Below are 25342 nucleotides of genomic sequence, written 5' to 3' on the forward strand. Positions count from 1 at the left end.
TAAAATCTATGAAAAAAAATTCAATATGAGTATGGTGAGGTTATGATTTACAGTTCTAGATGTATAAAATGTTCTGTTAGCTGTGTAATTGGTTTTATTTTTATGTTTTCTGTTTAGAGAGGACATAGACACAGCGAAGTTATCAGGTGACTGGAAAACAGTGTATGAATTTTATTCAGCAACATTTGATTCTTTTTCAGGAGTTAATACTTCATTTAAGGTAAGAAAAAAATCTAATTCATTTAAAAAGTAACTACTGGTAGTACAAATACATGTTTATAACTAGCAATCAAAATAGGAATCGGGTAAATAAAAGAAACACTGCATACTACTTAAAAATATTCTGAAATTAGCTTTTTGTCTTGGTGTGTGAAATTGGTTATGTAAAGCCATCATCACAAGAATTGTGTATATGTTATTGCATTTCCCAAATCTGTAAATTGGATGAAACTCTACAAGCACCCCAATCTGGCAAGAGTGATTTATACATGGAAAGAGCATGCATACGTATGCTGTATATACATGAGGGTGGAAAAAACAGCCGTGCACCTACACTAGCAGGCAGAAGATTGGCGCTGTCACTGTCAGCTCTGATAGCATTAATCATCTGTTTGGTAGGTAAAGAATTAAATCTAGTCACTCCCCTCCCCTCCCCTCCCCTTTTACAGGTGGTCAGTGCTGTGGTGGTTTTGCTGCATTTTTAATCCTGTGAACCACTATTAATGCTCATCATACTGTAAGTATTAAGTCTGCTCAAAGTCTTAATCTGATAGGGACTGCCACCACCAGGGCATTACTATTGGAATCTCAGGACATATAAAACTAGCACAAGACATGGACAGAACCTTTTAAAGGAGTGATATGCATATGCCCCTATCCTGAGTTCTGGTTCCCTTTGGTTTATCTGAGCAAGGATCTTCCAGAAAAGTGAGAGAGAGCGATCAAGGCAGTCTTACAAGAACCGTCTCATAGGCAATAACATGTGTTATTTAGTTAAACATACTTAATACGGGGAAGCATAAATAACATACATGCAATATTTTGGCTAACTTATTGCATTTCTGAATAAGGTGTAGAAAGGCAGCAAAGTAGTTAGAACTTGTGGTCAGATTACCAGTCTTATTTCAAGACTTATTAAAGAGGCCATAATTTATTTATTTAATCTGGATAGTGATCCATTGAGATTCATAAGAATGGGTACTGCACCTGCACAGGATCCCTGCAGTTGAAATACCGCAACTCCTCGAGGCATCCGTGCCCCACCTCCACAGGTCCAGTGTTGTACCATTTAAGGCGGGCTGGACGCCATGTTCTTCCATTCTTTTCCGACCACCGTTTTGATCAGACCTTGTGCTGTTGCTCCTCCGGATAGGTTCTTAGTGAGTTCACAATCTTTTTTTTTAAAGCTTTTATCTTTGTTTATTGATGACAGAATGGACCTGACAACATTTATGGACAATGGCTTTGAAATATGACAAAAAGACTTACAAGAGGTGTGAGGGCTGCAGAGCAAAACTACCCTCAAAAGACCTCCATGTCCTGTGCCTGATTTGCCTAGGTGAAGGGCACAATGTCTTGACTTGCAAGATCTGCCTGTCTTTCTCAGAACAGACGAGAAAAAAATCAGGCTCTGAAGCTTCGTGCTGCGATTTACAACGATGTTTTGAGCCCATCGGCACTGGGAGAGCCACTCCCTTGAACATCAAAGTTGATGTTGGCATCGACTCTGAGGGCTGCCTCAACAAAGTAGTCAAAACTCTCAACATCCAGTTCAGCATTGTAGGCATTCAAAAGCCCCAAATCGCTTAACTTCTGCCGGGCACTCGGAAGTCGAAAGGAAAACGACCATCTGCAGAGGACGCCCCTTCAGCACCCAAGAATAAGAAACCAAAGACCATCAATTTGACAGAGGATTGAACACCACCTCCTTTTGATCTACAGACCATCAATATCAACCAACCAGAAACCCCAGCTCCGAGGGAACCTCTCAACATCGAACGCCCCTCAACACCTATTGTCTCGACATCGAGACAGAGGTTGATATCACTGGCTCCCACACCAGTCCATTCTTCAGTGCCTTCGACACCTATGGATCGACATCAAAGGGAATTGTTGACATTGAAAATGCCATCAATGACAATTCCATTCCCTCTGTCAATGCTAAACACTCCAATGTTGTTGGTGTCAAGTCAAGTTACACCTCAATATCGGCCACCTGCTCCTATTTTTAAAGTCAAGGAAGGCGAAGACAATGGTGATGCTAATTTGGACCCATCTACTGCCCAGACCGTACTCTCCATATTGGATTCCAGTGCAAATATTCCTTCTACAACTACTTTCAAGGACTTCTTACCCAGAGCGCCGAGCATCCTGTGGAAGACCCAGAGGATACCACAGCCCTCACACCAGTTCCAGCCATAGAGCAACCCACTACCACTCAACCATTGGTGTGTTATGCCCTATCACATCTGGCCACTACTTCATGGCATGCTTGTGGCTTTTCTCACTGCACCACGGCTCCTACAATTCTGGCTGGTGTGAGTATGGGCTTGTCCTCTCCGGGTTTTCCCTATGACTATCAGGAACACGGGCCATGGAAGCCTACACAACCAAAGCCTTACTAACCTTTGACATCGTCTCTCACACAGGTAATACTGGTTCACACCTTGGCAAGTGGGGACACCACCATCTCTCACTACAAGCCTGCTACGCATAGCAAATGATTGTTGACCCAAACTGTTACTCCACCTCTTGTGAATAAATTGGTGTCTTCAACTACTCAGACAGTGATCCCTGACCCTAAGCCAAAGAAGACGACCACGGAAACACAAACACAGGAGGGGGGGGGATCAACCAACATAAACGCCTTGAAATCCTTGCCTAGATATTACACTCTTTAAGATGGTGGACAAGCAAAGGAAATCTCTTGGGAGGCGTCCCTTTTCAATTAATGAGTCCTACTATTTGGATCATGATGGATGTGTCTCTGATAGGCTGGGGCACTCACTTCAACAGTCAGATACAAGGCAAATGGAACTTTAAGCAAAAACAATTCCACATCAATTTCTTGGAACTCCTTGCTGTGTTCCAAGGGATGAAGGCCTTCCTACCACTTCTTAGGGACCAGCTAGTACAAATTCAACTGGACAATACTACTGCTTTACAATAGACAGAGAGGAACAGTATCACAATCCTTCTGTGCCCTCAGCCTGCAACTTTGGCATTGGTGCATCTGACATCTGCTTTACCCCTTAGCAATTCACATAAAGGGTCTGGACAATGTCTTCACAGACAGCCTAAACTGCTCCTTTGTGTCAGCAATCTGGCCACCCAGAAGGGAAGTCCAGGGAGATAGTCCACAATACAAACTGGGCTGCAGAAACGAAACACGGCTCAGAATAGTTCTTTATATCAGGCTTGGGCTGAAAGCTGTCGACATGAGGGTTGACAAATGTTGTCTTCCAGCAGCTAACAGAAAGCTGCTGACGTGCTTTATAGTTCAAGCTGATAACTCTCAGCTGGCCTCAGCCCTCTGCAAGAGGCGTTTACTCCTCCTGATAGTTTCCAGCTGTGCTCTCTGCCTTGTGACACGCCGTTGTTGTGGAGTCAGTGGGGGTTGCCTGCCGAGCTCATCTTCTAGTCTGTCCATCACTGTCTCTGCTGCCTCAGACTGCTGTGCCTGCTCTGAAACATCAGCCAGACCTTCCTCAGCCGTCTCTTGGGAACTGACAGCTGGGCTCTGCCCCTCAAGCACCCCTGCATCGGCTGAAAGGCTGTCAGCTTCCCCTCCCTCCTCGCTATCTGAGATCAAGGGCGTGGCACTTTGCTCAACAGCAACAACACAAGTGGGAGCTAAAGGCGGACTACATCACTCCACTCTTCAAAGCCTGGATGTATCTGACCATAGATCTATTCACAACATCAAGGAATACGAAATGCAACCGCTTCTGTTCCAGAGCGGGACACGATCCACTGTTAGGTGATACTTTTCAGAAGGAATGGTTGAAGGAGATGCCTTACGTGTTTACCCCACAACTCTTGATAGGGTGTGTAGTAGCTCTACTACTGACTACACAGGTGGCGTGCATTCTGGTGACACCATGGTGGCCAAGACAACTATGGTTTCCACAGGTACTCAAACTGTCCAGAAACCGGTACCACCAATTGCCACAGGAAGCAGATCTTCTTACTCAAGACAATGTCCAAGTGTTGTATCCAGACATGCTCACACTGTGCCTGATGGCATGGCTAATAGACTTCTAGGAAAGATTCTACTTCACCAACGCAAACCCTCCACAAGACGGAATTACTTGGGGAAATGGCTGTGCTTTGTCTTATGCTAAAGCGAGAGGTTTCAACCCCAGAGAGGCTAGCATAAAAGAGGTTCTTCTCTAATTCCCCTGCTAACTTGGCAAAGAAGAATCTTTTTAATGTGGTGATTCTCTTTATTTAGCAGGGATCGAGGAACTGGCCTTATCCACCCCAAGCACAGTATCTCCAGTGACTGTTGCTGGTGTCAGGGCTGTCCCTGGGAGGAGGGGTAGGGCTGGGGGTGAATCAGTATGTGCAGGGCCTCCTTAACATTTCTATCTAATATACCTCATTTCATATGTAAAACTGATTTTTAAAATAAATTACACTTTGATGTGTATCATGGATGTGGTGTGGATCCAATTCAGGTTTCTTAGTGTGTATCCCTGCACAATGCACACTTGTCAAGTTTATGTGTGTTCATTTTTGGGTGTACACATTCATTTTATAGATACACCCTAAAAGCATAATACACACAGCAGGCCTGACTCAGGACAAAAACCAAACCAAACTAATTTATGACAGCACAGTGACTACTTTGCCGACATCCAGCATCCTCCCATTTCCCATCATGTTATGCCAACCACGATTCTGTCCTACTCATTTCAGATCAGCAGTGCCAGGTTTTAAATTCAGCATCAATCTACAAGTTAGCAGAGAATCAACAATTCCCAAACACTGGGACTCCACACTAAAGTCAGGAGTTCAGGATTAAATTATCTTGTAGAGAGAAAGTTACATGATTCATGAGTCAAGAGCACCTTCCACGTTCAACCCAATTTTGTTTCTCAGGCTCTCACCACTCACCCCTTCAACCCCCTCCAACAAAACAGTGACGTGGACAGTTGTGAGGAGAAAGGAAAGAGTGAAACACTCTCTTGAGATACAGGAGGATGGAGAAGGGAGAAGGAGTGAAGAAAGGAAGATACCAAGATATTGATGAAGATGATGATTACACGGGTGGGAAGGAAAGGATGAAAAATAAAGAAATGGGGGGAGGAGATACATGGGGAGAAAATTAGGAGGGCATTGCCAGGTAAGGGGGGGCATTAGTAGTAGGAAATTGCAAAGGGTTGTAAGAAATGACATGGAGGACACCAGACTGAGGAGGGCAGCCTGCCTCCCCTCCCTTCCCAAAACAAAAAAGCATATTCTTGAAACACAGTCAAGTAAAACTGAGTATAGACTGAGAAATCTCAAAACAAGGAAGCAGTCGTTGTTATGTGGGGAGGGGAGCAGAGGAGGCAACTGGATGCAGGAATAAAGAGGGGATTTCAGCCCCCCTTAGCCAGATGGGATTTTTAGGTAGATGAATTAGGTAGAAAAAGATGAATGGAGGGGTGTGGGGTGAAGGGGCAAGCAGGAGGAGGCAGCGTAGGCAGCTCTTCTTCCACATCCCCACACACCCTCCGCCTGCCTTCTCTCCTCCCTCCCTGAAAATCTTGTCCTGACCTCTGTAGCAGGAACTCACAAATTGAAATGAGGTGGGGGGTGGGCATGGGGTAGCTGTCTTCCCCCTGCAACCACCAACCCACAACAAAGGACCGGGAGACCAGTGGCAAAAGGGCTCCCAGGCCGCCTCCGCTGCCACGCCAGTCAAGCAAGAGGCAAGGAGGGAGAGTAGCATTAAAGAACATTGATTTCCCTCCTACCTTTTTCTTCTCATTGGGGCTGCTTGTCATGCTGGGCTCTATGGCAGCAGTGGAAGAGGCAGAGAGTCCGAGGCCAGCCTGGCTGGCTGGAGGAGGCCCTCACAGAGTGGCAGGCTTGGCGGGGCTTGGAGGGAAGAAGGGAATACTCCAGTGAGCAGGCTCGAGTCTTGAATCACCTCACCTCACAAGATGGTTGAGGGCAGGCTCTCACCACTGCCGAGTGGAGAGGCAGGCCACTCGCTTGGCCAGTGTGCGCCACTGCTGCTTCCTGCCTTCCCTCCACCACTCTTATGTGCCTTTATATCTCCTGCATGATGCAGGTGCAATGCCTGCTTGGGCCAGACAGGGGAGCATCTTGGGCTACTCCACCATGAATGAATGCTTACCCTGGCCTTCCCTCCCCCTGCCGCGACAGGAGCGCCGAGCAAGCAGAGAGGCAGGCTGCTCACTGCTCATTCGGCCACTGCAGGGCCTGTCCAAGTGCGGGGCCCAGGGCAGTTGCATCATTTGCCCTGCCCTAAAGATGGGCCTTGCTGGTGTCTATCGTGTTTCTTTTTAGATTGTGATCCCTTTGGGGACATGGATCCATCCTGTCTATCTGTCTGTCTGTCTATCTGTCTATCTAAACCGCTTTGAAAACTTTTGTTGAAAAGCGGCTTATAAATATTTGTTGTTATTCTCTATTTGACAACCTTAAAGTCAAATGGTTTGGCAAATGTCTCATTGAGGGTACACCTTGCTGCCCTATCAGCAAGACACCTTGGATGGGATGGCAAGATGCTCTTCTCACACCCTGATAGCAAACCATTCCTGAAAGGCCTGATGAATTTATACTCTCCGGTATGTACGCCAGTCGCACAGTGTAGTATCTCTTTAGTCCTTTCTGCATTAACTCAAAGCCCCGTTTGAACGTATGAGGATTACCACTACTAAACTAGTAACCTTAAAAACTGCTTTCCTTATAGCCATCACAACAACTAAAAGTCAGTGAACTAACAGCTCTACATATAGAATCGCCGTTTACCCGGATCTACCCAAAGTACTGATGCATATGGACCACGACTTCCTACCCAAAGTGGTATTGGATTTCCATCTTAACCAGGACATTGTGCTACTAACGTTCTTCAGGAACCCATATACTCCATTGGAAAAAGCTATGCATTCTTTGGATGTAGAGCTCTACTTTATTGCCTGGATCATACAAAGAATTTCAGGTCCACCAAATGCCTTTTTATCACTCACAAGAGCTCAGCCAAAGGTTCCTGCATCTCTAGACAACATATGCCCCACTGGCTAGTGGAACTGATTATACTGCTGGCCAATAAATCACAAAAAGTCAACTCTCCAAAAGCTATGAAGGTCCACTCCACACGTGCCTATGTTTCTTCAGCTGCCCACTTATTTGGCATATCTTTTACAGACATCTGTAAGGCAGTTACATGGTGCACAGAATTGCCATTCGTCAAACATTACACCATAAATCTTTGCTCTGTGGCAGAGGCTAACTCCAGGAGAGGCATATTAAAAAGGGTGTTACAATAGCTACTAGGGGTGTGCAATTCAGATTTTCTGTGTTTTGATTTGTAACCGAATCAAAACAGCCCTGATTTGATTTGGATCTGAATCTGACCCACCCGAATCACCCCAAATTCGATTCAGATCCGAATCGCGGTCAATTTGAATCGATTCGGGTTTTGGATCTCTCCTATTAATTTCGCCAGATTCCCAGCTTTCATTTTTTAAAAAAGCTAAGCTCCAGCCACTATAGAAGTGGAGTTATGGAGCAAAATGTGTGGTCACTATTTTTTAAGTGTTCGGATTCTTTGGTGTATAATAACTTTCACTCAATGAATCCTTATGAGGATTCATGACACACCTTCATTTCTTCTATTCATTTTGACTGTCTTTTAGACAGTGCCAATTGTCAACTGTCATGTGCCAACTACACCCCACTCCCACCCACAAGGCAGTGAGGTACTACTCAGTTTAAGTTAAGTGCCTAATGGGTGGAGGCTACCACCCAAATTGCAGAGGAATTGGACAAAGGGCTGATTTTTGGTGAATTGTTGAAGGTTTAGTGTCTTTGAGGCAGATTTGGGGCATAAAGTGGGTCCTGGGGTGGAAGAGTGTGGTGAGGTGGTAGTGCCTAATGGGTGAAGGCTACCACCCAAATAATAATAACAATAATAATCCCCCAGTGAGGTACTACCTTGGCGTGGTTGTAGGGCTTGCGTGCTCTGAGGAAGGTGAGAGCTATGCCAGAGGTCCAACCATACTGGACAGGTCTCACCAGAGGAGCCAGACAAAGAGTGCCTATCCCATCAACAATATGGTGAGATGTAACTTTAATAAATCTATACCGGATTGGTTGTCACCCGGGTCAACAAGGACCACGCCAGGTGCTGGAGTCCCTGGACATCTGGTGGCAAGTGGGCAACAGGACTCAGGATCTTCAGTTGAGAAACCAGGGCTGAAGACAGCAAAGTTACTGGAAGAAACGTCGCTTAACCGAAAAAAAATACGAAAAATGCCAACAAGGAAATAATGATCTGCTATTACAAGTCTAGTCCAACTAGAAGAGGTTATTTAAAAAGAATGTACCAAATTTGGAAAGAGAAGCATCCAGATACAGAAATAACAGAACAAAGGTTGGCAGACCAGAGAAGATTCATAAGAAGAAATAAAGTATTGACAGGAGTTGAGCTGGAAGAACTGCAAAGAGCAACACAGGCTCAAGATATGGAAGAAGAATTACCACCAACTGAAGCAGTTGCTCAGGCGCAGGTGGAGGAGGTGTTGGAAATAGAGGATGCCACTGTTGCTGAACTGTTTCAAAATCAAAACCAGGCAACCTCCCCTTTGCCTTCACCTCAAAAACCCAAATGCTGTTTAACAGAAAAGCAACAAGAACTAAAGCAAAAAATAACTGAGCACATGAACCAAACAACCACCAGGGTTCGACTTCCAGCTCTAAAAACAGTTGCCAAAAAACAACTTGCTCAGGTATTAAAAGATGTCAGTGCTGCACTTGCAGAAATAACCAAGAATTTGCAAGAAACAAACCAACTAATGTACAGTGCAGCAACAATAACAACACAAGAGCTCGGATATAAGATAAATGGACCTGTCAAAAAAGAAAGTAGTACATCACCTAAATGGAAGATTAGATTAGAAAATAAAATCTCCAGGCTTAGATCAGATGCTAGTAAATTGAAAGATATGAAAGACAAGAAGCTGAAGAATGAAAACACCAAACAGTATCTGATCCAAAAATACCACCTAGATTCAAGGAAAATTACAGAAGTCCTGGAAATAATAAAGCAGCAAATAACAGCAGTGTCAAAGAAGATTAGCAGATATGAAGCCAGAACTACACAACACAGGCAGAATTTCCAATTCCAGTCGAATCAGAGACGTTTCTACCAAAGCATAGAAGGAGAAACTGCAAGAAACATAGAAACATCAAATAAAGAAGAAACAGTGCAATTCTGGCAGAAATTATGGGACAATCCAATAGATTATAATAAAAAAGCAGGCTGGATGAAAGAGGTGAAAAAATGTAACCAACAAATGCAAGATCTAATAATAACACCAGAATTAATAAGTGAAAGAGCAAAGAAAATTAAAAATTGAACTGCTCCAGACGACAATGAACTGCATGGCTTTTGGCTTAAACACCTAACAAGCCTTCATAAACAACTATCAAAACAGTTCAATCACATTTTGCAAGGAGGTGATATTGAACAATGGCTAACAACTGGGAAAACTCATCTCATCATGAAAGACCCAGCAAAAGGTGCAGTTCCAAGTAATTATAGACCGATAACCTGTCTGCCAACCATGTTAAAATTATTAACTGGAATAATAGCAGATGAAGTCATGCAACACTTATTAACTAACAAACAGCTTCCAGTTGAACAGAAAGGAAATTGCCCGAACACCAGAGGCACAAAAGACCAGCTGCTGATTGACAAAATGATTTTAGAAAATTGCAAGAGAAGAAAAACCAATCTAAGTGTTGCATGGATTGACTGCAAGAAAGCCTTTGATTCATTGCCTCACACATGGATACTAAAATGTTTAGAAACAACTGGTGTCAGCAAAAACATTCAGATATTTATAAAAAAAGCAATGAGCATGTAGAGTACACAGTTAACAATCAATGGCGAGACACTTGGACAGGTTAGCATTAGAAGAGGCATTTTACAAGGGGACTCACTATGCCCTCTGTTGTTTGTAATCACCATGACCCCACTTTCACAAATACTAAACAAAACAGGCCTCGGATACCAAACATCTAAAACATCAAGTAAAATCAACCATCTGCTGTACATGGACGATCTGAAGTTGTATGGAAAGTCCCAGTCAGAAATCGAATCACTGCTAAACACTGTCCGTATATTCAGTAGCGATGTACCAATGGAGTTTGGACTAGACAAGTGTGCTGCATTAATAATGAACAGAGGGAAAATAAGAAAAACAGAAGGAATAGAACTGCCCAATGGAAGCAAGATCAAGAACCTGGAAGAGAAAGAACATTACAAATACTTGGGCATTCTCCAGGCTGATAACATCGCACACACTGAAGTTAAAAGAAAAATTGGAAGTGAATACATCAGGAGAGTTAGAAAAATCCTCAAGTCCAAACTCAATGACGGGAACACCATACAAGCCATAAACACCTGGGCTATACCTGTTATCAGATACACTGCAGGAATAATAGACTGGACCCAGGCAGAGCTAGAGACGCTTGATCGTAAGACGAGGAAAATCATGACCATCAATCATGCTCTGCACCCCGGCAGTGATGTCGATAGGCTATACCTCCCTCACAGCTCAGGTGGAAGAGGAATGCTGCAAGTCCATCAAACAGTAGAGGAGGAGAAGAGAAGAGGCCTTGCAGAATATAACAAGGACTGTGAAGAAGATTCACTTCAAATGGTCAATAATGAGAAACTATTCAACACCAATGAAACAAAGCAGGCCTACAAGAAAGAACAAGTCAAGAACCGAGCAGAAAACTGGAAAAATAAGCCCCTGCATGGTCAATATTTACACAATATAAGTGGAAAATCAGACATCACCAAGACCTGGCAATGGCTTAAGAATGGCAAGTTGAAGAAAGAAACAGAGGGTTTAATACTGGCTGCACAAGAACAGGCACTAAGAACAAATGCAATAAGAGCAAAAGTCGAAAAATCCACCACAAACAGCAAGTGCCGCCTTTGTAAAGAAGCAGATGAAACCATGGACCACCTAATCAGCTATTGTAAAAAGATCGCACAGACTGACTACAAAGAAAGGCATGACAAGGTAGCAGGGATGATACACTGGAACATCTGCAAAAAATACAAGCTACCTGTAGCCAAGAATTGGTGGGACCATCAAATGGAAAAAGTTGAAGAAAATGAAGATGTAAAAATATTATGGGACTTCCGACTACAAACAGACAAACATCTGCCACACAATACACCAGATATCACTGTAGTCGAGAAGAAAGAAAAACAAGTCAAAATAATCGACATAGCAATAACAGGCGATAGCAGAATAGAAGAAATAGAAAAGAAAGAAAAAGAAATAGAAAAAGAAATAGAAAAAACAGCTGATTGGGTGGTCCACGGTTTCATCTGCTTTATTATTATTATTATTATTATTATTATTATTATTTTGTATTTTCTATCCTGCTCTTCCTCCAAGGAGCCCAGAGCGGTGTACTACATACTTAGGTTTCTCCTCACAACAACCCTGTGAAGTAGGTTAGGCTGAGAGAGAAGTGGCTTGCACAGAGTCACCCAGCAAGTATCAAGGCTGAATGGGGATTTGAACTCAGGTCTCCCCAGTCCTAGTCCAGCACTCTAGTTTTGCCCAAAAACCTATTGGTAGCCAGTGTAGTCCTTTTATTATAGGAGTAATATGATCTCCCTGAGATGACCGGAGATCAACCTGGTGGCTGCATTCTGTACCTACTGCAGTTTCTGGACTACTTTCAAAGGCAGCCTCATATAGCAGGCATTGCAGTACTCAAGTCTGGAGGTTGCCACCATATGTACCACTGTTCTGAGGTCATTTATTTCAAGAAATGGACTCAGCAGGCATATCAGCCAAAACTGATAGAAAGCACTTCTGGCCACTGTCTCAACCTGAGAGGTTTGGACCCAGAAGCACTCTCAGGCTGCGTACCTGTGCCTTCTGTGGACGTGTGACCCCATCCAGAACCGGCAAATCAAAATTTTATCTTGAGTTCCGACCCCACACAATAAGTACCTCTGTCTTAATTGGATTCAGTCTCAGTTTGTTATCCCTCATCCAGCCTATCACTACCTCCAGGCAGCCATTTAGGGAGGTTATGCTTTCACCTAATGATGTTGACATGGAGAAATAGATTTGGGTGTCATCAGCATATTGCTAACACCCTGCACCAAATCTCCTGATGATCTCTCCTAATGGTTTCATGTAGATGTTAAAGAGACAGTATGGAGCTCAGTTGATGACATTGGTTCTTATAGTTTGTGCCCCTTACCTGGCACAGCTCGAGCAAAACCATGTGGCTCCTAGGCAGAAGGGTTGCATCAACATAGTGAGGTTTGTACATTGATCTCTTTGTTGTATCAGAATGTAAAAATTAACAAAAATATTTATTTTAAACTTAGACTACACATGTTTGGCACTATTCCAGAATTTGTATTTGTAATGCAAGTTTGAAAATACATCTGACATACACGAATGATCCCATGAAACAGCTTTTCAATGTGATATCTAATTTGCAGAAATATGCTGATGCCCCTTTTAATTCCATTGAAGACTGTGGAGTGGATACTAAATTTGTGAATGCTGTTTATGATGCCTTAATAAATTTGGTAAGTAAAATGATAGTGATTTCAGCTTCCAATGTACACTGAATATACAGATGCTTGCTTCTAAAAAGTGCAGTTGTTATAATACAGCTAGAACAGTGTTATTTATTTTATTATTTATTTTATTTATTTAAAATATTTATATACCGCCCAAAACTTGCGTCTCTGGGCGGTTTACAATTAAACTTATTTAAAACATTAAATCAATTAACAATTAAAATCAATTAAAAGATTAAAAATATTTAAAACCCATTATTAAAATTATCTAAAACTATAAATCTAATTAAAAGCCTGGGTGAATAAATGTTTCTTCAGTGCCTTTTTAAAAGTTGCCAGAGATGGGGAGGATCTTTTTTCAACAGGGAACTGCAAATTTAAAAATTTAAATTCAAATTTACATACCACTAGTATATAATTCAGATATCTCCAGTATTTGGCGCACAACGTTCGTTCACACGACCGTTTTTGTTGGGTGGAGAAGGCATGGGGCGGAGGGAAGATCAAGCTTATCTTCCCTGCAGAAAATCATTATCCATGTGTGGAATACGTGCACCCCACATGATCTGTGCTGCTCCTATCAGTGTGGATCTCCAGAGGCTAGGAAAATGAGTCCCGGCCTCCAGGAATCCCAGGATGCACCACATGGGAAGTGTGGAGCATTGAGAGATTACCCCTCGACAGCACCAAGATAGGCCTCAATCCTGGCGCTTCAGTCAAGCAGCCTTACCCATTTTAATTACAGTCAAAATGGTTTTATTTCAGTGTGCTTTCCTGGGATACTCCTTTTAATAAGGATTTGAGAGTGCAGAGTGAGGGGATTATTTTCATCACACTCTACTTCCCCCAGGTTCTCTTCACCCTCCCAAAATATGCCCCTGAGGGCTGTACAACCCTATTTTTGGAAGGTACAGGGCATTTCCATGGAAAACAGAGATTGGTAAAATCACCCCCCTCACCCTGCATGCTTGTCCTGAATGTACAACTGCTTGAAAGGAGGACTCTAGTATCTTAGCTGTCTGGACAAGTTTGGCTCCCATGTCCACCACCTGTCTTAAGCTAGTAGAGGTAAAACAAGATGCATCTGTTTCAAAAACTGTCTGAAATGTTCTGCTGCCTAAAGCTGTGATGCCATCAACTGTTCCAGCTGTGTTGCTTAATGGAATCTTTATACTCTTTATGCAAGTTATAATCAAATGCTGATTTATTCTGCAAGCCTTGTACCTTCACATAAGTGAACATGACTGGACACAATCCGTATCTCTGTGTGACCATTCATATCTATACAGTATCTATATGCATATGCTTTTCATCCTATACCTCTTTTAAGATGTATGCCCATGTCTCCTGTTTATGATACTAACTTTGTAATCATCAATCAATTTGGACATGTCTTACATCAAATTATGGGAAATAAGTTGACTATCACATACGTAAGAAGCTTGAAATAGCTATGTCAGATAATTAAAACAGTAGTGCAATCAAAAACCATATCCCCCGCCCCCCCACACACACAAAATCTCTGGAGGGGTCTTTTGTCACTCAAGCTCTTAAAACATTTCACTTAAAACAGATAGCATTCCACTGCCTTTAATGTTTTATTATTTTGCCGAGCTTCTTATCTTCATTTTTATTATTATTTGACCAAATCAGTTGAGTACTTTCAGAGCTATGACCATTTTCCCAAAAGACGTCTAACCCACGTGGTGGACTGCCACCATGAAAATTACCTTCAGATTTATTTTTGAAGTCAACATCCACCCATATTTACTTTTTTGCCCCATGTACAATAGATCTGGTGTGAGTGTCTGTGTTTAACATGCCCACGTTAAGTAACTTGTTTTCTAAGGCACTCTCTGTATGTTGGCTAGCCTACTGTGAGTCATGATCTAACCACATGATGATAACGATACCCACAGAAATTGCTTCTTTGGTAAAATAAGATTTTTCTCTCTCTTCATTTATTCTAGCCTCAAGATATTCAGAAGTGTGTTCTAAAGGGAATAATTAATGGTTTATTACAGGAATGGAAAGGGTAATTATGACAATATTTTATATCTGTTTATATTGTGCTAGATATTTATGTTTTCTGCTGCGATGGAATTTTGAAAACTATCTTATACACATTTGGATTCAGCATGGAAATATGACAGGCCTATGGTTACACTGGCATGTTATGGCCTTTCTCAAACAGCTCTAAAAATGCTCATGCTCTGTGCCACTCAGTATATACTTAAATACAGTCCATGCTATACCACATAGGGCTGTGCATCACCAAAATGGTAAGTGTCTGATCTGATCCCAATCAAGTCCAGTGGGCTGATAATGTCAACGTGCTGGATAATGTCCAGCAGGTTGATAGGGGTCCTCATCAAAATGATCTGATAGCGTGGAGCAGGCACATCTGATTGTTTGCTGTATTGATGGGGGATGCTTTACCAGGCAGCAGGACAGTGTAGTCTTCTTTCTAAAACTGAAAAGCTTCTGCTCTGTGGATGACAGCTACTGCATTTTAAAACTTCACTCTTAAATCTTCACTGCACCCACCCACCCCACCCCAGTTATGCAGTAGGGAGAGAATACAATGTCATGACATTGCTTTCTTCCCTGGGGGATCATGGGCCGGCTGGTGGGGAAGAAGAGTGGAGATTTAAAATGCCATATCTACCGCCCACAGAGCAGCAGCTTCCCTGTGTTAAAAGATGAAGGGGAGTCCTCCTCACTGCTGCCAAGTAAACCTCCCCTCATCCCCACCAATCCAATCCAATCCAATCCAGCCTTCAAAAGACAACTTTGTATTCTATCTGATTGGATCAGGTCATATTTGAGTTTTTTCTTAGAATGAAAAAAAAAGTCCAATAGGGCCTACATCAAATAGGATCTACTGATCTCCCCAAATCAATGCAGCACCCTAATATCAAAGAATCCTTCATTTAGTCTATAACCAGTTGGTACCTTCCTTTGCCCTCAGTTTTATTGATAAGGAGGCGCATCACACGATTGGTGTGAAGAGCCATTAGGGTTAATGCAGGGAGAGTGGGCTTAGCCCGCTCTCCCCGCACATGGGCAAGGAGCCGTCCCTGTGCAGCTGGATCGGCTGCCCACATGATTGCTGGCTTTGTCACGGAGATGCCAGGGGTGGTGGGGATTGGGAGCCAGTAGGCCCCCGGAAATTCCAGGATGCCCCGTGCGAATGCGTGGAGCATTCTGGAGAGACCCCCGGGGCGGAAGGCTTGTTTTAGCCTCCTGGCAGGGGTTTCCTCGTGTGATGCCACGGCATAGAGCCGCACTGCGGCAACACACAATCAGTCAAATGGGGTTAGCGGAGCACTCGCTCCAATAACCTCGTTTAAGGGGAGGGGTATTTTCAGTAGTTTACTGCTGGGAGCCACGCAGCTCCCATGACAGCAGACAACCAGGTGAAACCGGCTAGGCTCCCTTAGCCTGATTTCTCCTGGTCATGAGAATAACTTCATAGTATAACATTTCTTGGAAACTTAACAATTTGGAAGCAATTGCTTGATAGACCCATGTACAGTTTACAGCTTGAAGATAGATAACTGCAGAAAGGACTAATTTTTGTATACACACATAAATCCTGACTGATGAAAAATAAGTTGAAAATGGATCTGCAATGAATTTGTGACATACTCAGATTGTACCTTTCGTTTGTTTTCAGGCCACGAACAAAAGATGATCTTAGGGCATATTTTGTACTTCTACAGGTAGGCAAAATAGAAGCTTTTATTTACTTACGAAGGGATATTTTATTTATTTATTGTTTAATTTATATGTGCACTATCCAGTGCCCTTCTGCTACAATTCATTTTGTTGTTTTTAGTTTTTATATGTCGTAATGTTATTGTTATTGCCTAATTGTTATCAGTAAAACAGGGAGGAAAGCATCAATAAATCCTGGCAACTTAGAGAGGGAAAAGCCATTCTCTCCTGCTTGAGCCAGTCCTAACAACTTTAGAAAGTGACTAGACATAGAATTAGTGTTGGTCTATTCACAACTGGATTTGATTGCTTTTCCTCAAATATATAGTTTCTTAGGCAGGTGCATGCACACACAGGCAGATTAACTGTCTCTTTCTCTGTCTCTAATTCAAAAAGAACATTTTAGGAACAGAATCTTCTTTTGAACCTCTTTGTCCAATCAGAGCCTGTGGGTTGAGGTCAGTCACTTGCCAGTGTAAAAGTTAGCTTTGAAACTGGCCTTTTCAAGTGATGTCCTAGTTACTAAAGGCAAATGGGGCTGCAAAGGAATAACAGTCTGTCAAGATAGAAATGCCCTTAACTATTGCTGCTTAACAGAGTATTTATCAGGTGGGTGGGATATGCTTTGAGAGAAAACAGATATGAGACAGTCCCTGGGATACATTTGTTGTTTCTTGAAAGGCAGCTTATCCACCAGCTTCATTCTACCCTTGGACTTAATTTAATGTATTTTGAACATAAGAAGAGCCCTGCAGACTCCCAACAGAGCCCTATTGAATTCACTATCTTGTTTCTAGGGATGTGCAGAATGTTCTGAGTCGGAACATTCCAAGTTCAGAATGGGCCCTTCTGAGTGTTCTGTGCTAAACACCTCTAAACAGAACACCCCTAAAAAGGGAGTCCTGTTCTGAGCTCCGTATGGAACAACCACACATTTCTGAGCTCGGTATGGAACCATTCCGTTTGGAACGTTCTGAGTGTTCTGGCTTAAAAAAAAATTTTAAGATAGTGAGGGGGCAGCAAGTAGGGATGTGCACGAGTTCCGTGCACACCAGGGAGAGTGGGGGGTTCCTCTAAGGTGCAGGGGAGGTGCTGCCTACCTGCCAGCCCCCCGCCCTCCACACTGGCTCGAACGCTGGTCCACAGTACCAGTTTGGCGCTCCCAGAATGGAGCACCTAATGGTTCCGTGCACATCCCTACAGGTACCTTTGAAATTAAATTAATTGAAGCTCTCTCTTACCATCAGCAGTGTACAAGACGCTGTGGCACTCCTGCTGGCATCCTGCGTGGTGGGAGCATGTCTCTGACCAGAGCTTGCCTGGCTTCTGTGCATGCGTGAAGGCAAGGCGAACTCCAGTTGAAGATGCACTGCCACGCAGGTTGCCAGCCGGAGCACTGTGTGGCTTGTGCAGTGCCGCCATTACTGCTGGTAGTAAGAAAGAGCTTCAGTTAGTTTAATTTTAAAGGTACCCGTAAGTGCTTCCATTAATTTAATGTTAAAGGTTCCTCTTGCTGTCCCCTAGCACCACTCTCACATCTTAATTATTATTGTTGTTGTTATTTTAAAAGCTGGAACATTCTGAACAGAACAGGCTTGTTCCATCCAAACACCTGGTCGCCCCCAGTGTTTTGGTTTGAAAGTTCAGCTGTTTTGTGTTCTATTCCAAGAGTTCCGAGCTTGGAACGGAACGTAAAACCCGTTCCATGCACACCTCTACCTGTTTCCCACCGTGGCCAACCACATGTCTCTGGGAAGTCTGCAAGCAGGAGATGAAGGTATCTCTTTCTCTCCTACTGTTGCACTTCTGTAACTGGTATTCAGAGGCACACTGCCCCTGAATCTTGATATAGCACAATATTTCTGCTAAGTGACCGACTAATGGCTCAGATAGGTTCTCCAGTAGAGCACTTTATTGAACCAACTTCCCTCAGCTTGTTAGGAAGGGCACACTGGACTAAGAGCAGGAAAGTGTGATTTAACAGAGAAGAAGCGCTCCCTTTTAGAAGCTTATCTCTAAATAAAGTATTTAATGTTACATGTAGTTTGGTCTTAAGCCAATGGCCATCACCATATCTTAGGGCAGCAATTTCTGTAGATATTTTTGCACTTTTTTGTCTGCCTTTCATTTGTTGATCCCAAGGCAGCTGATCCCAAGGCATCTTAGAGCAAGTATAAAATAAATTAAATATTAAAAGACTAAAACACAGAGTTGCAAAGGAACACAGGAAACAGAGTCAAACCATAAATACAATAGCAGCTAAATACTTCAACAGAGTTCTATCATGGCCCAAGGCCTGGATGAAAAGGGTAGCCTTAACTTATTCAGGAAAGATTGTGAGGGAAGTGAGAAAGCAGGTCTCCATAGTGAGGATTTCCACAACCTGGGAGCAATAACAGAAGGGCCTGTCCTACATGCACAATAATCAGGCCTCAGCTGGCATCAGCACACAGAGCAGAGCCTTCCAGAAGATTTTTTTAAAGCAGGTAAATTCATTTGAGAGCAGGAAAACTTTCTGTCTTGGGTTTCCTAAAAGGCCCAAGTCATTTAGGACTTCATAGGTCAAATCCAGCATCTTGTATTGAACCTGGAAAAAATTGGCAGGCAGTTGAGTTCTTTAAGTTTTGGGATGATATGATTCATCCAAGCAGCCCCAAATACTTGCCTAGGTGAATTACTTTATTTTGTCCATCCTAATTTTCCTGCCAATCAGCTTCTCAGGATGACCCCTTATTCTAGTGTAAAATGGGGGGAGAGGGCTTTGCTTTCTCCACACCATGCATAATTTTGTGAGCCTTAATCATGTCCCTTCCCTCACTTAAGCTTAACAAAAAAGCTCTAAATATTGTAGCCTTTCCTCACAAGGAAAATGTTCCAGCTCCCTGATCATCTTGGTTGCTCTCTTCTGCACCTTTTCCATATCCTTTTTGAGATAAACAGTATTCCAAATGTGGCCATGGTGTAGGTTTACATAAGAGCATTACTATATAATTCTGGGTAATAAAAATGTTTCCCCAAATGTGGAATATCTATCACAGCATGGCAGAACATCATAAAGGACACTAGTTGACATCCAGAGCTTCAGTCTGAGGACACAGCAGAACTGCTCTCTCCTGCCTTCGTAAGTATTTTTTCCCTTCCAGAAATATTTCCCTGTCGGTTACATGACCCTCAGGAACATATTTCTGAAAAAAGCAAAGAGCACTTACGAAGGCAAGGGAACATAGGAAAGTGCCCTATACCAAGTCTAGCTCAGTATTGTCTGTCTACACTGACTGGCAGTGGCTTCTCCAAGGTTCAGGAAGGAGTCTTTTCCAGTTCTACCTTGAGATGCCAGAGAGTGAACCTGGGATTTTCTGCACATAATGCAGATGTTCTTCCACTGTGCTACATCCCCATCACCTAAGGGCTTACAGCAGACAGTTTTCACATGTAGTCCACCCATCCAAATGCAAACCAAGGTGAACCTGCTTAGGAAAGGGGACAATTCATGCTTGCTGCTGCAAGACCAGCTCTCCACTCCAGTAGTTTCCCCCTCTTCCTGTGCATGCTGTGGTGCTCAAGAAGTCTCTGGCTGAGTTAAGAGCAGCCTCATAGTGCAAGGACACAGCTTTGCTCTGTCCCCAGATGGCTACTCTGGATGTCAGCCATTGCCAGAAACATTGTGGTAATGTTAGTAATTGTTTAACAAGTTTCTTGTTCTGAAACTTGAAATGCAGAACAACTGTCGTGAAACTCCAGGTCCATCCCAAGCTCACCTCATGTCTAAGGTGGCGTGGTGAGCTATCATCCTCACCACAGCAATACACTGTATATCCTCCCCAATCCTCGCATTACCCCCATGGCACATGGAATCAGTTCTTCCCTTACTCAAATTACCTTCAAACAGACCCACTGATTCCTCTTCCCCAGCCAGCCCCAATCTTCCAGCTGCCTCCATAATAATAGTCCTACTGATCTGTAGAATCTTGGATTGAAAGGTACTTTGGAGGTCTTCTAGTCCAACCCTTTCTCAGAGCAGGAAACTGCTACAGCATCTTTGACAAATGTCCGCCCAGCCTCTGAATTCCTTTCTTCCCAAACAGCCAGCTTTCTTTTTCTTCTCCAAGCCCCATCTATTCCCCTCAGCTCCCTTTTTGTGGTGCTGGCAGTCACTGCCAATGCCGCTCCTCCCCCTTCTCCTCCTCCTCCTCCTCCTCCACCTCCGCTATTTCAAAAAGTAGTGGGTGGTGCAGAATTAGCAGTTCCCCTGCTAACTGAACAAAAGAAGTACCATTTAAAAGTGATTATCTTTATTTAGCAGGGGGAGAGCAACTGGCCCTATACATCCCCAGCACAGCATCCCTCCAGTAGTTGTAGTTGATGTCTTTCTTATGTATCTTAGCAGTGATCTGGCATTCTTCACAATGTGAGCTTTGCACCTATGCAGTAGTCCCCCCGGAAAAATTTCAAGCTCCTCAAAGTGCTCTGAAGCGCCGTCCTTTGCATGCAGAGCACGCATGGTATCCTCGGCGGCAGAGAGCTTCCCAGTTCAGTTTTTTCTCTGACCACCATTGTACACAGTTCCCTCAGATTCTTGCTCCTTGTGCTTGGTTTCTAAAAGGAAAATTACAGTTTGCTTATTTGTTTTATCAGATATCGGACTGGTTTTTTTGCCATTTTGTTGCCCACTCACCCAGTTTGGATAGATCCTTTTGGAGCTCCTCACAATCCAGTTTGGATTTCACTACCCAAAAGCGTTTGGTATCATCTGCAAATTTGGCCACCTTACTGCTTACCCCAACTTCTAGATCATTTATGAATAAATTAAAAAGCACTAGTCTCAGTGGGGCTCCCTGGGGGACCCCACTTCCTACTTCCCTCCATTGTGAAAATTCTCCATGTATACCTACCCTCTGTAACCTGTCCTTCAAACAGTTAGCAATCCACACATGTACTGGCCCCTTATCCCATGACTGCTAAGTTTCCCCAGGAGTCTTTGATGAAGAACTTTGTTGAAAGCTTTTTGGAAGTCCAGCTATACTATGTTAACTGGGTCACCTTTATCCACACACTTGTTTACACTCTCAAAGAATTACAAAAGGTTTGTGAGACAAGATTTACCTTTGCAGAAGCCATGCTGGTTCTCTCCCAGCAGGGCCAGTTCTTCTATGTGCTTTACAATTTTATCCTTGAGGATGCTTTCCATCAATTTGCCTGGAACAGATGTTAAGCTCACTGGCCTGTAATTTCTGGGATTGCCCCTGGATCCCTTTTTTAAAATCAGTGTTACATTTGCTACTTTCCAGTCCTTCGGTACAGAGCCTGATTGCAGGGATAAGTTATATATTTTAGCAAGGAGGTTGGCAATTTCACACTTGAGTTCTTTGAGGACTCTTGGATGGGTGTCACACTGGCGATCTGCTAGTTCTCAATTTTCCCAGACAGGTTATTTATTTGTTTGTTTATTTGTTTATTTAACTTATTTGTATACCACCCCAAACCAAGGTCTCAGGGAGATTCACAACAAAACACTAAACAAAATATTAAAATCAATTAAATGCTAAAAACAGTTTAAAACAAATCAATAAACAATCTACAATTTAAAAAGTTAAAAAACCTGGGAAAAAGATGCGTCTTCAGACAATTTTTAAAAGCCGCTAGAAACAGGGAGACTCTTATTCCCACAGAAAGCGTGTTCCAAAGTCTCGGGGTGACAACAGAAAAGGTCCGTCCCTGGCGTTGTGAACTACACCTAGTTTCGCACTCTGTACATGCTCAGAGGGAAAGAGGCAAAGTCACATCATACACAAACTGAATTTGTTCTTGGAGATGGTGACCATGTAGGATCTGGGCGCGCAAACAGGGATAGAGAAAGACACATTCAGAAAGTTAAATGGGCTTTGTTATAAAAAGTTGCTCATCAGGATAAAATAATCCACATTAAAAACTTGTTTCCAATTCAAGGTGTAGTGTAATGTGCCTAACTAACATATGTCTGTGCAATCAGTAATTACAGATATCTAATAATCTAACAAATCCTAAATAATAAAATGCTACAGTAGGTGTCTGCGTCTGTGTCTCTGACGGGTGTTCTGGGCATGCGCGGAGTGCATGCGCAGAACACGCTGAGGGAGACACGAACACAGACACCGGCTGCCATGTTGGCCGGGAGGAGGAGAAGCGGCGGCCGAGGAGAAGCGGCCGCCGACGAAGCCGGGCGGGAGGAGGCGGCGGCGGCGGGGGAAGCCAGCCGAGGCGGTGGCGGAGCCTCGGCCAGAGGACACGGAACGGCCGAGGCGGCGGCGGAGCCGCGGCCTCAGCCAGAGCAGCCAAATGACCTGGAAGGAGGTGGTGAGGGAAGCCAGCTGAGGAGGTGGCAGAGCCGCGGCCTTGGCCAGAGAACGCGTTGCGGCCGAGGCGGCGGCGGAGCCGCGGCCTCGGCCAGAGCAGGCGATTCACCCGGCCAGGAGGGCCTCGGCGGCCTGCCCGGCCCGGAAAGGGGAGGCCGGCAGTGGCAGGAGCTCTGGCTCTGGGGAGGGCTCTGAGGAGGGGAGGGGCCTTGCACGCGGGCGGCGAGCGCAAGTTGTCTCCTTCACTTCACCCTCCAGCGCAGCCTTCACGCGGCGAGAGAGAGGCAGAAAGAGAGAATCTCCCTCCTTGCCCCTTTCCCGCCTAGAGAGGCAGGTAGCGGGTGGAGGCGGTGACGGCGACGAATGCCGCCGCAAGGTGGGGTAACCATCACAACGCAGGGAGTGCTGGAAAAGGGAAACTTGGAAGGGGGATCCCTTTGCCAGTTCCGGGCAGCGGGCAGGTTTTGTCTGTTTGCCAGCGCGTGGAGAACCAGGGCCCGTAAATGTCCTATAATGTATTGTTGTTGGGTCATAATCTTGCAACGGCCCTTCGAGGTGGGTTAGGTTGGAAGAGCCACCGGCCCTGTGAATCAGCCTCCTGGCCAAGCAGGGATTTCAGCAAGTCCAGCAGGTCCCACTCCTTCCTCCCCACACCGCCTCTCCTTTGAGAGGGCCTCCATGTCTCTCTGCTGCTGCCTCTCTCTCTCTCTCTGTGTCTCGCACACGCCCCCTTAGACCGACTCCCCCCGCCCCCCCTAGCACCCGTTATTTACTTAAGTGGGAGTGGGGCAGGGTGGAGGGGGAGGGGCAAGAGGGAGTGGGGAAGGGGGGAGGGGGAAGGGCAAGAGGGATTGGGGCAGGGGGAGGAGGAGGGGCAAGAGGGAGTGGGGCAGTGGGGAGGGGGAAAGGCAAGAGGGAGTGGGGCAGGGGGAGGGGGAAGAGCAAGAGGGAGAGGGGGAAGGGCAAGATGCGGGACGCAATAGCGGTCTACTAGCGCCCGTTAATTTAACTGGCTTAAAGTTACTAGTCCTAAATAAAACATTTAGAGAGAAGCAGAGAAAGGAGGAGGAGGAAGGGGGGGCTTAGGAAGGGGGTAGCAGTGATTAGTAGGAAGGAGGGAAGAGGGATCCAAGGCTTGTGAAGGCAGCATATTACCAGGATCAGAGGCTTGAGAGCGGTGGGGCTTTCAGCTGAAGGAGATAGGCTGTAGCTGGGAACAGCAACTTGGGAGCGGTGGTCTGGCTTCTAGTGGTCAAGCAGGCTGGTCAAGCAGACAGTTTGCTCAGAGCGAGGCAGAGAGTGAAGGTACCATGGCTGGGGAAGTCTTGACTTCTCACTGCGCAGTGGAAGTCACAGACAGTTCCTGTCCATGGACAGAGTTCCTGCTTGTTGCCCCGCGGCTTAGCAGCAAACCCTGGGATTGCTCATGAGCAGATCTTGCTTGTAGGCACAAGATTGCTAGCCCTCTGTCCTGTAAGCTTCATTCTTTATAGTTGTATTTTCCTTTGATCTCTCATAGAGTCTATTCAAATCTCCTCATCTTTTCCTGGGTCCCCAAAAAGGTGACAATGCTGTTACCTTCTGGATATTGTCTTTTAATTAGTCAGGATATTAGCCCAGTCCAGGGAGATCTTAATCTCATCTTCTGTTAGCTGCTATCTTGAGGAGGGGACATTGCCCAAGGCAAATCTGCATCTCTGAGCTGCAAATGCGCATCTTCTCTTGTCCCAGATTTGCCAGCCTCATCCCATGAGGTGTTAAGGTGTTAGTAAAGTAAGAATTAAAGTCTATAGGTGTTTTCTTTGTGTGCATTTACCTATGTTGAATTTCTATAGAGAGCAATTGAGTATAGCAGAGCAATCATTGACAAGGATTAACATAGACTTCTTGCAACAGGAAAGGGGAGATCAGCCTCTGGCCTCTTCCACAGACATTATCTGATAATGGGTTAGATTTTAACATTTGGATTGTTCTGGCCTGGCTTTTGTGCTTCTTTGAGTACCCATTTCACAATACAATGCTGGATCACCTCTTTCTTCACAGAACAGTACATGAGGCAGGCATGAGATCTGGGTGTCAGTTCACCTTGAGTTCAGGCACTTAATTGAACTCTTACAAAATGGAATCAGACACAGGCCTGGGTTCCATATAATTCTGGGTTGGTGGCTCTGGGTTTGATGTTGGGGTCAGGGGGGTGTCCCCAACACTGGGTGGCCACCAGGCGACAGGAAAGTAGGCACAGACGAGCCTCCCCTGATGTAAGCAGTGGATGATGGGGATCATGCAGAAGAAGACGCTCTCTTAAGTACCGTGGGCCTAAACTGTTTAGGGCTTTATAACCAGCACTTTGTATTTTGCCCAGAAACTTATTGGAAGCCGGTGCAACTCTTGTAATATAGGAGTAGTATGGTCTCTTCAAGATGACCCGGAGACCAACCTGGCTGCCACATTTTGTAGTTTCCGGACAACATACAAA

At 44.4% G+C, this 25342-nt stretch overlaps 1 protein-coding gene across 2 annotated transcripts in view; it reads left to right on the forward strand.

Moving 5' to 3' along the window:
• The window catches only part of HECTD2 (HECT domain E3 ubiquitin protein ligase 2), a 96711-nt gene that overhangs the window by 24750 nt on the left and 46619 nt on the right, over positions 1 to 25342 (forward strand). For both annotated transcript variants that reach the window (XM_053308204.1, XM_053308205.1), the window contains exons 4-7: positions 118 to 220; positions 12731 to 12820; positions 14785 to 14849; positions 16494 to 16539. In XM_053308204.1, the coding sequence (XP_053164179.1) occupies positions 118 to 220; positions 12731 to 12820; positions 14785 to 14849; positions 16494 to 16539 (304 nt within the window). The remainder of the gene's footprint in view (positions 1 to 117; positions 221 to 12730; positions 12821 to 14784; positions 14850 to 16493; positions 16540 to 25342) is intronic.

The sequence above is a fragment of the Hemicordylus capensis genome, chromosome 3 (assembly GCF_027244095.1).
Source record: "Hemicordylus capensis ecotype Gifberg chromosome 3, rHemCap1.1.pri, whole genome shotgun sequence".
NCBI lineage: Eukaryota > Metazoa > Chordata > Lepidosauria > Squamata > Cordylidae > Hemicordylus > Hemicordylus capensis.